This window comes from Furipterus horrens, unplaced genomic scaffold (genome assembly GCF_987537825.1).
Source record: "Furipterus horrens unplaced genomic scaffold, mFurHor1.1.pri manual_scaffold_6, whole genome shotgun sequence".
NCBI lineage: Eukaryota > Metazoa > Chordata > Mammalia > Chiroptera > Furipteridae > Furipterus > Furipterus horrens.
The window spans coordinates 130,517,178-130,532,652 of NW_028327176.1; the positions used below are offsets into that span (position 1 = coordinate 130,517,178).

At 40.2% G+C, this 15,475-nt stretch overlaps 1 protein-coding gene across 1 annotated transcript in view; it reads left to right on the top strand.

Annotated features, from left to right (window-relative positions):
- Nucleotides 1-11,710, top strand: part of LOC150007422 (uncharacterized) — a 49,349-nt gene extending 37,639 nt beyond the window's left edge. Inside the window, exon 2 of the mRNA XM_090280817.1 lies at nt 11,447-11,710. Coding sequence (XP_090136943.1) covers nt 11,447-11,505 — 59 coding nt within the window. The 3' untranslated portion in view covers nt 11,506-11,710. The remainder of the gene's footprint in view (nt 1-11,446) is intronic.
- The last annotated feature ends 3,765 nt before the right edge of the window (nt 11,711-15,475 follow it).

Sequence of the window (15,475 nt, forward strand, 5' to 3'; positions counted from 1 at the left end):
AGGAAACGAGCGCCAGGGGTCTCCTCTGATGGTGGGAGAGGTCATCGCACCTCACTGGACAGCTACCGCCCGCCTCAAGCTGGGCAGCCCCAGCCAATTAGGTGCCGTCTCGCCATGGCTCGCCTGCCCCACTGGGTGCGTGGGGATCAGAGAGGCGCCTCTCGAAAAGTGGGCCACAAAACACCCGCACCAGTTAATTCCAAGCAAACAACAAGAAAGAAGCCTCCGGCTCTTCGCCTCGCTAGCTGGAACATCAGGACCATGTACCCCAGACTTACTGCAGAACTTCCGTGGATCAAGGGTGCCAGGAAAACCGCTGTCATCGATAGGGAACTGGCACGACTAAACATCGACATTGCGGCTCTACAGGAGACCCGGTTGGCCGACAACGGAACTATCAGAGAAACCAACTACACCTTCTACTGGCAAGGGAAGTCTCCGGACCAACCAAGACAGCACGGTGTTGGGTTTGCTGTGAAGAACACGCTTGTTAACTCCATAGAGCCACCCACAGGAGGCACAGAGAGATTACTTACCCTCCGATTGTCAACAACTTTCGGCCCAGTCAGCATTCTTAGCGCGTACGCCCCAACCCTCTGCGCCACCATCGAAGAGAAAGAACAGTTCTACCATGCACTGGACGAAGCGTTATCCAAGATCCCCAGAAGTAACGCTCTCTATCTCCTTGGAGACTTCAACGCAAGAGTAGGAGCCGACCACATGGCCTGGCCCACCTGCCTTGGAAACTTTGGGAGAGGAAAGATCAATGAGAATGGTCAGCGACTGCTTGAGCTTTCGTGTCACCACGGCCTGTGCGTGACAAACACATTCTTCAAGTGCAAAGAGATCCACCAGGTGTCATGGAGGCACCCCCGCTCCCGCCACTGGCACCAGCTTGACCTCGTCATCACCAGAAGAACGGATATTGGCAGCACTCTCCTCACCCGCAGCTACCACAGTGCAGACTGCGACACGGACCATGCCCTCGTGGTAAGCAAGGTGCGCATAATGCCGAAGAGGTTGCACCACTCCAAGATGAAGGGTCGCCCACGCATCAACACCAGTTGTGCCAGCAACCCAGTTAAGACCCAGCAATTCATCAACAAGATGGAAGATGCACTCGGCGAGGGAGTGGCGGCAGATGACATTATCGAATCCAATTGGCCACGTCTCCGCGACGCCATATACAACTCCGCCATTATTGCTTACGGGAAGAAAGAGCGGAAGAACGCTGACTGGTACGAGGCTCACTGGGAAGAAATGAAACCCGTGATCGAGGCTAAGAGGAAGGCCCTACTGGCTTACAAGGCCACGCCCACTCCCAGTACACTTCAAGCTCTACGGGCTGCCAGGAACAAAGTCCAGAAGACCGCCCGCCACTGTGCCAACACCTATTGGCTAAACCTGTGCAGAAGCATTCAGGAAGCCGCCGATATAGGCAACGGACGAGGAATGTATGAGGGTATCAAGAAGGCAACAGGCCCAATCCCCTCCAAGATCGCCCCCCTTAAGTCCAAGACAGGTGAGGTCATCACTGACCAGGAACAGCAAATGCGGCGGTGGACCGAGCACTACCTCGAGCTGTACGCAACGAAGAACACCGTAACAGACACTGCTCTTAACGCCATCCCAGACCTACCAGTCATGGAGGAGCTAGACACCCCACCTACTGCGGCAGAGCTCAGCAAAGCCATCGACCGCCTCGCTTGCGGGAAAGCACCAGGAAGCGACGGAATCCCTCCAGAAATCCTAAAGAGCGGGAAACCAGTCCTGCTACAGCCGCTCCACCATCTACTCTGTCTCTGCTGGAAGGAGGGTTACATCCCCCAGGATATGAGAGATGCCAACATTATCACCATGTACAAGAACAAAGGAGACCGCAGCGACTGCAACAACTACCGGGGCATCTCTCTCCTCAGCGTCGTCGGCAAAGTATTCGCCCGGGTCGCTCTTGCCCGCCTGCAGACCCTTGCTTCCCGCGTCTACCCAGAGTCCCAGTGTGGCTTCAGAGCTGGCCGATCAACAGTGGACATGATCTTCTCCCTACGCCAGCTGCAGGAGAAGTGTCACGAGCAGCATAAACCACTCTACCTCGCCTTTATCGACCTTACGAAGGCGTTTGATCTGGTCAGTCGAAGCGGTCTCTTCAGCTTGCTACGGAAGATTGGCTGTCCACCACATCTGCTTGCTGTGGTCATGTCCTTTCACGACAACATGCACAGCACGGTGTCCTACAACGGCGCAACCTCTGAGGCCTTCCCAGTCAGCAGCGGAGTAAAGCAGGGCTGCGTCCTCGCGCCTATGCTGTTCGGAATCTTCTTCTCCATGCTCCTCCAATACGCCTTTAAGGACTGCAGCGAGGGTGTCTTCATTCACACCAGATCCGATGGCAAGCTCTACAACCTGGCCCGTCTACGAGCCAAGAACAAAGTCAAAGAGGTGCTCATCCGTGAGATGCTCTTCGCCGACGACGCAGCTTTGACATCACACTCCGAAGAGGGACTCCAGCAGCTAGTCACTTGCCTTTCCCACGCATGCAAGGAGTTCGGACTAGCCATCAGCCTGACGAAGACGAATGTTATGGCTCAAGGCACGGGGACTCCCCCATGCATCACCATCGACGGGTACACCCTGGAGGTTGTCAACGACTTCACTTACCTCGGGTCCACCATCTCGAGCTCTCTGTCAGTTGACTTGGAGGTCAACCGGAGAATCGCCAGGGCAGCCACAGTTATGGCCAGACTGAACCGGCGAGCGTGGAACAATTCCAGCCTCACTGAGAAAACCAGACTGCGCATCTACCAAGCCTGCGTACTCAGCACTCTCCTCTATGGCAGCGAGACGTGGACCACCTACGCAATGCACGAAAGGAAACTCAACAGCTTCCACATGAGGTGCCTGCGACGCGTCCTGCATGTCGCCTGGCAGGATAAGGTCCCCAACACCGAGGTGCTGAAGCGAGCCAACATGAGCAGTTTGCATGCAGGTCTTAGCAAGAGACGCCTCAGGTGGCTCGGCCATGTCAAAAGAATGGATGCAGGCCGTATCCCCAAAGACCTCCTCTACGGCGAGCTAGCAGAAGGCAAGAGGATGACAGGGCGCCCAAAACTGCGGTTCAAAGACATCTGCAAAAAGGACATGACACAATGCTCCATCAATCTCAACACATGGGAAGTTCAAGCAGACGACCGCCTAGCCTGGAGGCTCGCGGTCAGGCAAGGTACGTCACGTGCAGAGGCTGCGCGCAACGAGGAGGCGGTCCAGAAAAGATCGAGGCGGAAGCAGCGTCAACAGCAGCAACAACGGCCATCTGCCTTCACCTGTAACAAGTGCGGCAGGGATTGTCACTCCCGAGTCGGACTGCACAGCCATTCTCGGCGGTGCAGATAGACTCTCAAGAAGCTACGCCATCGTCTCTCGAGACGGACGGCTGCCGATGATGATGACCTTTTTCTCCATTCTCCCCATTCCCTCTCCCAACTGCTAAAACTCAAAATGATCTCCATATCTATGGTTCTATTTCTGTTCTGCTTGTTCGTTTAATTTGTTTGTTTTTTGAGACTCAGTTGTTGATAGTTGTGAGTTTGTTGCCTTTTTAATGTTCAGTTTTGATCTTATTTTTCTTAAGTAAGTCCCTTAGACATTTAATATAATGATGGCTTGGCGATGATGAACTCCTTTAGCTTTACTTTGGGAAGCATTTTATTTGCCCTTCCATTCTAAATGATAGCTTTGCTGGAGAAGTAATCTTGGTTGTAGGTCCTTGCTTTTCATCACATTGAATACTTCTTGCCAGTCCCTTCTTGTCTGCAAAGTTTCTTTTGAGCAATCAGCTGATAGTCTTATAGGCACCCCTTTGTAGGTAACTGGTCTGGTGCTGGGAGCGCTCCCCGGGTGTCCCTCCATAGTTTTAAAAATGTGTGATTGCGTTTTCCGCCAGCCTGCTGCTGCTGCTGCTGCTGCCACCACACCGCGTCCTCTCCATCTGGCTCTGCCCCTCCTACCTGTCTGGATGAATATTTATTCTCTACATCTTTGTTTGTTGGACTTCCATGCAGCTTGATTTTCTGAAACTCTGGTTGTCTCTGGTTTTGAAGTAGTTGTATTTCTTCTTAGTTGTGGAGGGAGGTGCAGCGTGTCTGTCTAGGCCTTCATCTTGGCCAGAAGTTGTATGTTTTTCTTTAGTTCACTTAGTGTAACTTTCATTTCTTCCTTTATGTTTTTGCTGTGCTTGGTGAGCCTTCAAGCATTCTAATCAACAGTGTTTTGAACTCTGTATATGATAGGTTGGCTATCTCCATTTTGTTTAGTTCTTTTTCTGGGGTTTTGTTCTGTTCTTTCATTTGGGCCATATTTCTTTGCTTCCTCAATTTGGCAACCTCCCTGTGTTTGTTTCTGTATATTAAGTAGAGCTGCTTTGACTCCTATAAATTGTATGGGGCAACCTACTTCACTGCTTTGTGGCACCGTGTAGGGGGAGGGCTTGGAGAGGCAACTTGCAGCTTGCCTGGCTTCTGGGGATTTTCCCAGAATATGACCTGTTTCCAGTCACTTCACCCACTCCCTGTATGCAACTGGCGCCTTTCTAGCTGTTCCCTAGTGTTGAATCTCAGTGTGTGTGTGGGTTTGCATATGTTTTAAGAACTGTGCAGGCCCTGTAATTGGAGTTTCCTGAAAATATGGCAGTTTCTTCTGCTGCCCCAACCTCACTAGTTTTTACATCTGGAAGTTATGGGGATTTATCTTCCTAGCACTGGGAACCTGGGCTGTGTGCTCTGGCCTGGGGCTGGGTTGCTGGCTCCCAAGGTATCTCTCCTGATTTTAATCCACCACAGCACACGTGAATGTGGAACTATTCATGCCTGTTCCACCACTGCTGCTGCTTTTTTGCATCGCATCATGTGTCCTCACTTCTCTACCCCTCCTACTCATCTGAATGAATGTGGCTTCTTTAAATCCTTGGTTGTTGGACTTCCATACAGTTCAATTTTCTTACAGTTCTGAGTGTTAGTTGTTTTGAGATTTAGCTGTAATTTCTTCTGTAGTTGTGTGAGGAGACGAAGCATGTCTATCTATGCCCTTGTTTTGACTGGGAGTCTCTGAGAAGGTCAATTCCCTATTGATGTCCTCTGGTAAACTTTAAAGAAAGATTTTCTTTATTTATTTTTAGAGAGAGGGAAATAGAGGGAGAGAAACATCAATGTGTGGTTGCCTCTTGCATACCCCCAACTGCGGACCTGGCCAGCAACACAGTCATGTGCCCTGACTGGGAATTGAACCAGCGACCCTTTGTTTCACAGGCTGGTGCTCAAGCCATTGAGTCACACTAGCTGGGGTGTAAAAATTTTAAGTTGAGAATTGTGTAGCAATGCCTGCTTAATAGTGTCTCTAAACTTTTGGAAGGCAGTCAAAAACCTCTTTTTTAATGTACCATTCAAACTTGATTTTTAGACTTTATTCTTTTTATTCATGTTTTAAGCAGAAGAGTAAATATTAACATGACTTGATGTCCCATCCATTCTTAAATATATGCAGTGTCCTGAATGTTCTATGCTATCTTTCGTTTTCAACCCTTTTCAACACTGTACACTCAACTCCAATTCCTACTGGCTAGTTAAGACATAAGTTTCTCTGTCAGTCTTTCCTGAGGCCCTAAGGCTGTGTTGGATGCCCTCTTACTAAACTTGGGCATGGTGGTTCTTAGTTGGGGGAGTACTACCTCCTAGGGGATAGTTTTAAATTAATGGAGACTTTTTCAGTTGTCACAATGAGGTGTTACTGGAATTTTGTGTGAGAGTGGTCAGTATGCTGGTATCTGAAATTAAAGGAACATTTCACACAAAAAAGAATTGTCCTACATTTGTATGACTTTTGAATGCCCTGATGGACATTTGCATAGTTAGGGCTGAACTTTCATACAATTAGAGAAAGCAGTGTTATTCTAAATCATCTGTAGCATTGGTACCAAACAAAAGAGTGAAACTTGTGAATGACTCTGATGTGGCTTTTTCTTCTTTGGCCAAGTTCTTCCTTGAGGCCATTTTTTTCCTTCAAAAAATTTTGTCTACAGAAATGACTTACCAAGTATTATTTTGTCTATAGAAATGACTTACTAAGTGTAATTCAACCTTTTTAGTGGGCTTAACTTGTGATTTAACCTATGTGGCCTTCTCTTTAGTCCTGCCACTTGGTCTGGAGCCCCTAATATTATGCAAATTGGCCCTGGCTTTAAAACTAAATCATTTTACCTGAAAATCTAGTATAAGAACTTTTCCTTTGTGCTTTCTTTAGACATTCATTGGGACTTCTCACATTCTTCATAGATAGTACAAATTATACTGTTGATTTTGATACTCTTTTTAAATAATGTATTTTTCAACCCAAACAGCAAATCAATAGGGTCTTGATGTATGGCCATCATAATTGATCACCCATGCACTGAATTCTCCACAGTGCTCATAAATGTTTATCTTGCTTTATGGTAATCACTTCAGGGGTGAAAATATACTATTAATTTCAAATGACATCGCTTCTTTCACAGAATTCTTGTTTTCTTTTCTGGACAGAAATGTTCTCATTAGAATTGTGAAGGGTCTGGGGAAGTCATAGCCCCTGGAAGTCACATCACTTTGAAGACAAAGTGATGGGGGTGAAGATTGGATTAAACTTCACTTTTCCCAGGGCTGTCTATGGCAGCAATATTTTATATGGGGATCTATGGCCCAAGATAGTTGGTTCTGTATAAGACCCAGTTTTTAAGGAGTTAGGTAGCAGCCATTGACTATTTGCCTCCTCTCTAGAATATGTGATTTGTTTTCTCTTAAATGAGTTGACTAACTTCATGAAAGACTCTGAGCCAGAACCACCTAGCTAAGCCACTCCCAGATTCTGGACTCACAGAAATTGTGAGATGATTACTATAATTTGAATTTGAATGTTTGTGTCCACCCAAAATTCACATGTTAAAATACTAGAGCCCAAGGTGATGGTACTAGAAGGTGAGGCCTTTGGGAGCTACTTAGATCATGGGGTAGATCTCATGAATGGAATTAGTGCCCATATAAAAGATGCTACAGGGAGATCCCTAGCCCTTTACATTATAAAAGGATACAAAGAGAAGTCTGTGACCAGGAAGAGGGCCCTCACCCAACCATGCTGGCACACTGACCTAGGACTCTCAGCTTTCAGAACTGTGAGAAATAAATTTCTATTTTTTATAAACTACCCAGTCTGTGATATTTTGTTATAAAAGCCTGAACCAAATAAGACAATAATAAATGGATGTTGTTTTAGGCTGCTAAATTTTGGGATAATTTGTTACATAGCAATAGAGAACTAATACATATCAGTATGCAATTCTGTATATTAATTTTCCTTGTTTAAATTGGTGTTATGCTTTCTGTTTCCTGATTGATATAAACATATAAATAAACAAAACAGAAATATAAAACAAGAATACTAGTGTTTACTGGGGTTAAAAAATCTTAAAGTATCTTGAATTGGAGTCTGATATTATTTATTGGTCCGGATATTAATTTATCATGTCAAACTAAAGTGGTTATTTTTAGGTATCAATCTAGATTTAAGGGCAATTTTAGATCTAGGTTTCAAGGTTTAAGCATAATTTTATATGCTTTATATCTATGAAATTTGATAAATAGATATTTCTATATAATGTACTAAAAATATCTATTTTAATGAAGTCACTTAATTGAACTTTAAAAAACTCAAAAAGAAAAGAATATTTTTTAAAAGGCATATACATATCTGCACTTTCATGTTCATTGCAGCATTATTTACAATAGCCAAAATATAGAAATAACCTAAATGAATGGATAAATGGATTAAAAAAATTATATGTATATATAATGGAATATTATTCAGCCTTAAAAAAAAGGTAACCTTGCCATTTGCAGCAACATGGATGAACCTAGAAGACATTATGCTATGAACTAATCAGACAAAGACAAATACTGTATGATCTTATTTACATGTGAAATACTAAAAAAATGTCAAACACATAGAAATAGAGAATAGAATGGTGGTTGTCAGTAGAGAAAAAGGGGAGATATTGGTCAAAGGGTATAAACTTTCAGTTATGTGAGATGAGGGGTATATTAATTAGGTTGATTGTAGTAATCATTTCAAAATGTCTATGAAAACATTGTACAACCTAACTATATACATTTTTATTTGTCAGTCATACTTCAGTAAAGCTGGGAAAAAAGCTGGAAGAATATATACTTATATAATATAAATACATATTTTAAGAGGCATGTATATAATATTTATATATAAATAAAACAAAGGAAGTGCCAAATCCAACTATCAGTCATTTATATCAAAGGACACTCATTGCTCTTAGCTTGAAGAAAACTAATTACCTGAGTAATAATTATACTACATGTATCATCTCATAGACTTTAGCCATTTTTTGATATCAGTTGTAAAGTTATTGACAGCTCAAATAACTGATCCCTGCATTACAGTCGATAATGGCTTTCAGAGGCTGAAGTTTTGGACATTACAATTTCAATAGTTTATTTTAGGGGGAGGAGATGGAAAGTCAGTTTTATAGTTTCTACAGAACTGAAAGTCCTTCACTTAAAATGACTCCTGGCCATTTATTCATTTGTCAGCCCAAGCTTGTGAAATAATTGCTCTTCCAAACACAAGCAAATAGGGGAGTGGCCATGAAGTCAGCTATTGGTTGGACTTCAGGTAGCTGAGAAAGTGAGCAATTGTTGCTGTCATTTATAACATAGATTACCATTAAAATACAGAAAGCAAAGATTTAAGATTACTAAATAAAACGTTGGAGGATTTTATGGGAGAATATAGTGGCAACCAAGAGTTTAAGTACCTTGACAAAGGTGAATTTAGTAAGTTGTGGGGCTGGATTTAAAGCCAGGCACCCCGGTTCCAAGGTGTTTGCTTGTGTGGCTTTTGGAATTTGAAGAAAGAAATAACAGGGGAGGCAAGGTAGATAATGATTTATCCATTAAGGCCCAGCTGAAAACTTACTTCTGTGAAGCCTTGATAAATTATTTTAGCTGAACATATCCCCCCTGCTCTGCATAACTCTTAACTCAGTACATCAGTTTCAGTACCCTTGTAACATTTATCATAAATGGCCACATAATACAGCTATTTGTGTGCACAGCTCATAAAACCACTGAGATTTTTCATTTAAGGTATTTAAAAAATTTTATGCGTGATTGTAAATTTTATAAGTCCAATTTTAAATGGATGTAGAAATTGCTATTCAAAGTAACTTTGACCATATCTATCAAAATTAGAAATGGATACAATCTTTGGTCCAGCAACCACATTTCTGGAAATTTATTTTACAGATATACTTGCAAAATAAAGATGTACATGGTAATTCTTTGCAGCATTGTTTACAACAACAACAACAACAAAAAAATAACCGCTGATAATTTTGTTGTAGGAGTAATAAATGCTGTTCCTCAAATATTTTCATTTCTTCCCTCTGGATTGCTGCTCCTGGTTCCCTTGTAAGTTGGGTAGGACCAGGTTACAACTTGTGAACAGGAATGAAATGTATCACTTTGAGGCCAGGGCATTTAATAGCCAATGTGGGATGCTCCACAGCTTTCCCCCTTCCACCACAGTGACTGGAAATATTTGAAATAGAAACTCCTCCATCAGCCTGAGACAGATATGAGAAGATAGGGAGCTGAGCACCTGGTCAAACTGCAGTTGACATCCAACATGAGTGAAAACTCTGTGAACTCAAAGTGGCAGCTTCTTTATAGGGAGTTTATGGCAGAAAGTTGGAAAGAAGCTTTGATTTGGAATGGGCTTTCCAGGTACCACTTAAACAATTCACATTTAGGCTGCTAACATGGTCTCAGATCAAATGTGAGACCTGGAAACTTTTGCCATCTATTAAATTATAATTTGAGCTACATCTGGAAGTTTTAAAAACAGAAAATGTATTAATTTATGTTCTTTATAATTTGAAGCTATCTAAATTGAACTGTCATAAGAATGTACTTTTCACTTTTAATATTCATGATTGTTTTGCATGCAAGTCTCATCACTTAACACAGTAAATGATGTGTGTTGGTTATACAACACCAACTGAGAGATACAAATTGTGGAGGTAAACAATTGATCTTACAAATTTATTGAGATGTCTGATATAGTTGTGTAGAAACTCAACAGAATATAAACTTATTGTGTAGCAATTTTTTTATTTTTCAAGAAATGTTGTTTCTTAGATGGTTAGAGATTGCTATTTTAGAATATGGAAACCAATATGCTGTGAAAGGGACATTTCCCACTTAGCAATTTACATTTTTATATATATTACCCAAGAAAAAGATTAATTACCAGCCCTGTCCTTTCTCCCAGGTTATTAACTCTGAGGCTTAATTTTTTTCTCTAGATTTTAAGTATTCATTATGTTCAAATCAGTTTTATGTTGCTTTTCCTGAATCATTTCTTATTTCAGTTTGAACCTTTGAATTCCTTTCTTATGCCTAGCATTAATTTTTTTCCACAAATAAAAATGCTATTTGATTGAAAATATCAATAATTGCAATTGAGCCAGACTTATCTTCCTCTGAAGGCTACTTTTTGCTCTAAGTTGTGGTCAACAGTATTGCATGCCTACTGCCTTCAGTGAGCATTAAACAGGTCCTTTTCTTTCCTTTAGAACTCTCATCAGCAAGTGAGGATTACACTGGATTCTTACTTGGGGATGGAAAATTCCCCACTATGTTAGACATGCCACAGGGCATCAACACCTCCCTGTTTTCCTTGATTAAAAGAAAATTTTAAATGGGATCAGTGGGTATAGCCAAGTGACACACAAAGGGGTTTTTACTGATATAAAAACAGAACTTTAAAAACTGTAACAACATCAAAAAGTCAAATAAATGAGTTAAATCAAATGTGCATTTAGAAATCAATATTTATATCGGAGAAAATCAACTGTTCTTAAACAATACTGTTGTATTTACTTATGCTCTACTACTTCATTTGTAGTTGATTTACTGAGTGGTACATATTTATCAGAGCCATTTTGGGGGGCAGGATTTAAAAATCATAGTATCTCAACAATTTGGGTAAATATTTATATGTAACAGATGATTAGAGAATCCTATGTCTATTTTTGTTCTGAAAGAGGGAAATATGTAAAGTACAAAGATTCTATTATCTGTTTATTTTCTATTTACTAACATTTTATTTGGACTTTCTCTTACATTAATTGACAATTTAGTTTTTTTCTGGCTACCTCTAGGGGGCAACTTAACCTAAATTATTCTTTGGTTAACCAATAAATAGACAACTGTATTAGCAAAATTATGTCAAATGACATCACGCAGTTAAAATTATTGTTGTCTAATGCAGTTTTGGTGGGATTTGTTTCTGCCCATGAAATCAACTTGAATGCAGTCATTGTCCATGATTTCAGGTTCTCAAGATCTGTGGGAGCATAAAATTGTGGTGCTTGTGCAGAGGCAGAGAAGATGAAGAGGGCACAGATCAACCTTATATAATGAATGCTGCATTCTGAAGTTCACCATCTGCTCTTAGACCACAGCTGGGCATTTGGGAAGACATAGAAACAAAAGTCAGAGGTTCACCACGTCATATACCTCCACTTACTTCTCTTTCTCCATGTGCAAGGACTCCAGTTTACTTGATTTTAAACAAGAAAGCTAGTTAGCACGTTTAACTTGACACAATCTTTTTTTTTTTTTTTTTTCCGTACAGTCTTAATAAATACCTAGTTATATTTCCAAATTTAGTCAAGTTTTTCTTCATGGACTTGGTTCATGTCATACCTAAATTATTGTCTCAAGTCTTTATTTCTTGTCATTTATCTGAACATGACTGTCAAATTTATCTTTCCTGTTCTTTGCTTTGAATAAGCAAACTATAGGAAAACTGTTTCTGTTCTTCAGTATTGTGTGCATTTATGTCTTGTAAAAATGAAGGTGGATTGTGGTATATTCTGATGTAATTAGTTCGTTGAGACCATCAAGTATGGACACATTCTTGTGGATAAGAACTCTCATTGTTATAAAGGCAACTTAACCTCAATAAAAGTCAGTACATGAAAGGCCAACCTATAGCAGCAGATAAGAGAAGGACTTTGAAATTTCAAGGAGAGTAGGTATTTAAGCATGAACTTTTTAATAGCAGGTGTGAGAAGGACCACCAAGGTGGTACTCACCACAGGACCCAGATGCATTGGGCTATACAAGCTCTGAAGAAGGATTCATCTCTTATAAGTTAGGTTTTCTAGTTTATTTCTTATTATAGCCAAGTCATTATTAAATTCCACACATAAATGATATCATATGGTATTTGTCTTTCTCTCTCTGACTTATTTTACTTAACACAATGCCCTCAAGGTCCATCATGTTGCTGCAAAGAACAAGATTTTCTTCTTTTTTTATGTCTGAATAATATTACATTGTATATATATATATATATATATATATATATATATATGTATATGTATATGGTGGGGCAAAGGTGGTTTTACTGTTGTTCATATTGAAAATAATATAATTAATAAATCACAATACAAGAATAAATTCTGTTTCACATATTCACAAATATAAACCTACTTTTGCCCCACTCTGTATATATACCACAATTTCTTTTTGTTAAAGCTTTTTTTTCAGTCCTCACCTGAGTATATAGTTACCAATTCTAGAAAGAGATTCAAGGAGAGAAAGAGAAATATCAATGTGAGAGAGAAACATTGTTTGGTTGCCTCCTGCATGTGCCCCCAACTGGGGATTGTACCTACAACATAGGTATGTGCCCTGACTGGGGATTGAATCCACAACCCTTTGGTGTGCAACATGATGCTCCAACTAACCAAGTCACTTGGCCAGGGCTATACCACATTTTCTTTATTCACTCACCTATTGATGAATATATGTGTTGTTTCCATGTGTTGGCTGTTGTAAATAATGATGCTATGAACCTAAGGATGCATAAATCTCTTCAACATAGTGTTTTCATTCCCTTTAGATATATATCCAGGAAGTGGGACTTCTGGATCATATGGAGTTATATGAGGTCTGTCTGGAAAAAGTCCAGCCATTGTTAATATAACGAGAATGGTTTGTGTGACACCAATATAACCTGGCAGCCAAGGAGAGTGGACTGGAATGCGCATATGTGAACAATGACAACTTCACTGCACTAGTCAGTGGGGGCAGTAGATGCCATTGAGTGAACATGTGTATGCACTGTGTAGCCTTCACATTAAAAATGAGAGTGTAAAAAGAATTATAGGTATGGGGAACATTATGGGGGGACATCAGCAGGGAGGGGAAGGGGGAAAGGGAGGAAATTAAGAAGCATAGTAGGAGGGAGTGGAGTAGATAGGAAGATGTTGAGAGGAACTATATGCACAACCAATGGGCATGGACTAAGGGGTGAGGGAGGACAACTGGAGGGAGGGATGTCGCTGGGTGGAGGGGAACAAAGGGAAAAGAAATTGGAACAACTGTAACAGCATAATCAATAAAGCATATTTTAAAAAAAAGAAAAAATGACTGAGCAAATAGATAAATGGATCTGCATCAGGTTTTGCATTAATCTTGAACATTTCTCTGGGGAAACTATTTGGATGATTCAGAAGGCTGCAGTTATGGGCAACTGATGATTAGTAGCTTTGTCACAATGTACCACCAGCTCATGCATCATGTCTCATGCAGAGGTTTTTGGTGAAACATCAAATCACCCAGGTGACTTAGCCCCTTTACAGACCACATTTAGTGCTCTGTGACTTCTGAATTTTCCCAAAACTAAAATCACTTTTGAAAGGAAAGAGATTTCAGACCATTGGCGAGATTCAGGAAAATACAATGGGGCAGCTGATGGTGATTGGGAGAACTGTGTGAGGTCTCAAGGTGCCTACTTTGAAGGGGATTGAGGCATCATTGTCCTATGTACAGTGTTTCTTGTATCTTGTATCTTCTTCAGTAAATGTCTCTATGTTTCATATTACATGGCTGGATACATTCTGAACAGACCTTGTAGTTTAAATTTTTTGAAGACCTCCATATTGTTTTCCCTGGTGGCTGTAACAATTTACATCCCAACAACAGTGCAAAGGGGTCTCTTTCCTCCATATCCTTAACAACACTTGCTATTCTTAATTTGTTTGATAATAGCCATTCTAACAAGTGTGAAGTGATATCTCATTGTGGTTTTGATTTGCATTTCCCTGATGATTAGTGATGTTGAGCATCTTCTCCTGTACCTGTTGGCCATTTGTTTGTCTTCTTTGGAAAATGTCTATTCAGATCCTCTGCCCATTAAATTTTTTTTTTTTTTTTTTTTTTTTTTTTTGCTGTTGAGTTGTTTGAGTTCTTTCTATGTTATAGATATTAGCCCCTTATCAGATATAGGTTCTGCAAATATTTTCTGCCATCTTGTAAGTTAACTTTTTATTGTGTTGATGGTTTCCTTTGCTGTGTAGAAGCTTTTTAGGTTGATATAGTCCCATGTTTATTTTTGCTTTTGTTGCCTTTGCTTTTGGTCAAATTCAAGAAACATCATCAAAGTCAATGCCAAGGAGTTTAACATCAATGTCTTTTTCTAAAAATTTTATTGTTCAGAGATTACATCCAAGTTTTTAATTAGAGTTGATTTTTGTAAATGGTATAAATAGGGGTTCAGTTTTATTCTTTTGCATGTGGCTGTCCAGTTTTCCCAACACCATTTATTGAAGACACTGTTCTGTCCCTATTGTATAGTCCTAGCTTCTTTGTTGTTAATTAATTGACCATATAATTGTGGGTTTATTTCTGGGCTCTCTGTTCTATTCCATTGATCTATATGTCTGTTTTTATGCCAATACAATACTGTTTAGATTACTGTAGCTTTGTAATATAGCTTGAAATCAGCATGTGCAATCCCTCTAGCTTTGTTTTTCTTTCTCAGTATTGCTTTGACTCTTTGGAGTCTTTTGTGGTTCCATACAAAATTTAGGATTTTTTGTTGTATTTCTGTAAAAAATGCCATTGGAATTTTGATGCAGATTGCATTGAATCTGATTATTGCTTTGAGTAGTGTGGACATTTTAACAATGTTAGTTCTTCCAATTCATGAACACAGAACATCTTCCCACTTATTTGTGTCTCCTTCATTTTCTTTCATCAATATCATAGTTTTCAGTGTACAGATCTTTTACTCCTTGGTTAAAATAATTTCTATGTCTTTTATTGTTTGATGCAGTTGTAAATATGGTTTTCTTAGTTTCTTTTTCTTTAACTATTAGTGTATAAAAATGCAACAAATTTTTGCACACTGATTTTGCCTCATGCAAATTATGTGAATTTGTTTACTAGTTCTAATCATATGTTGGTGGAGTCTTTAGGGTGTCTATATATAATATCATGTCATCTGCAAATAATGAGATTTTAAATACTTTTTTGTTAACATATCTGCATAAGATAATACTGTAAAATGA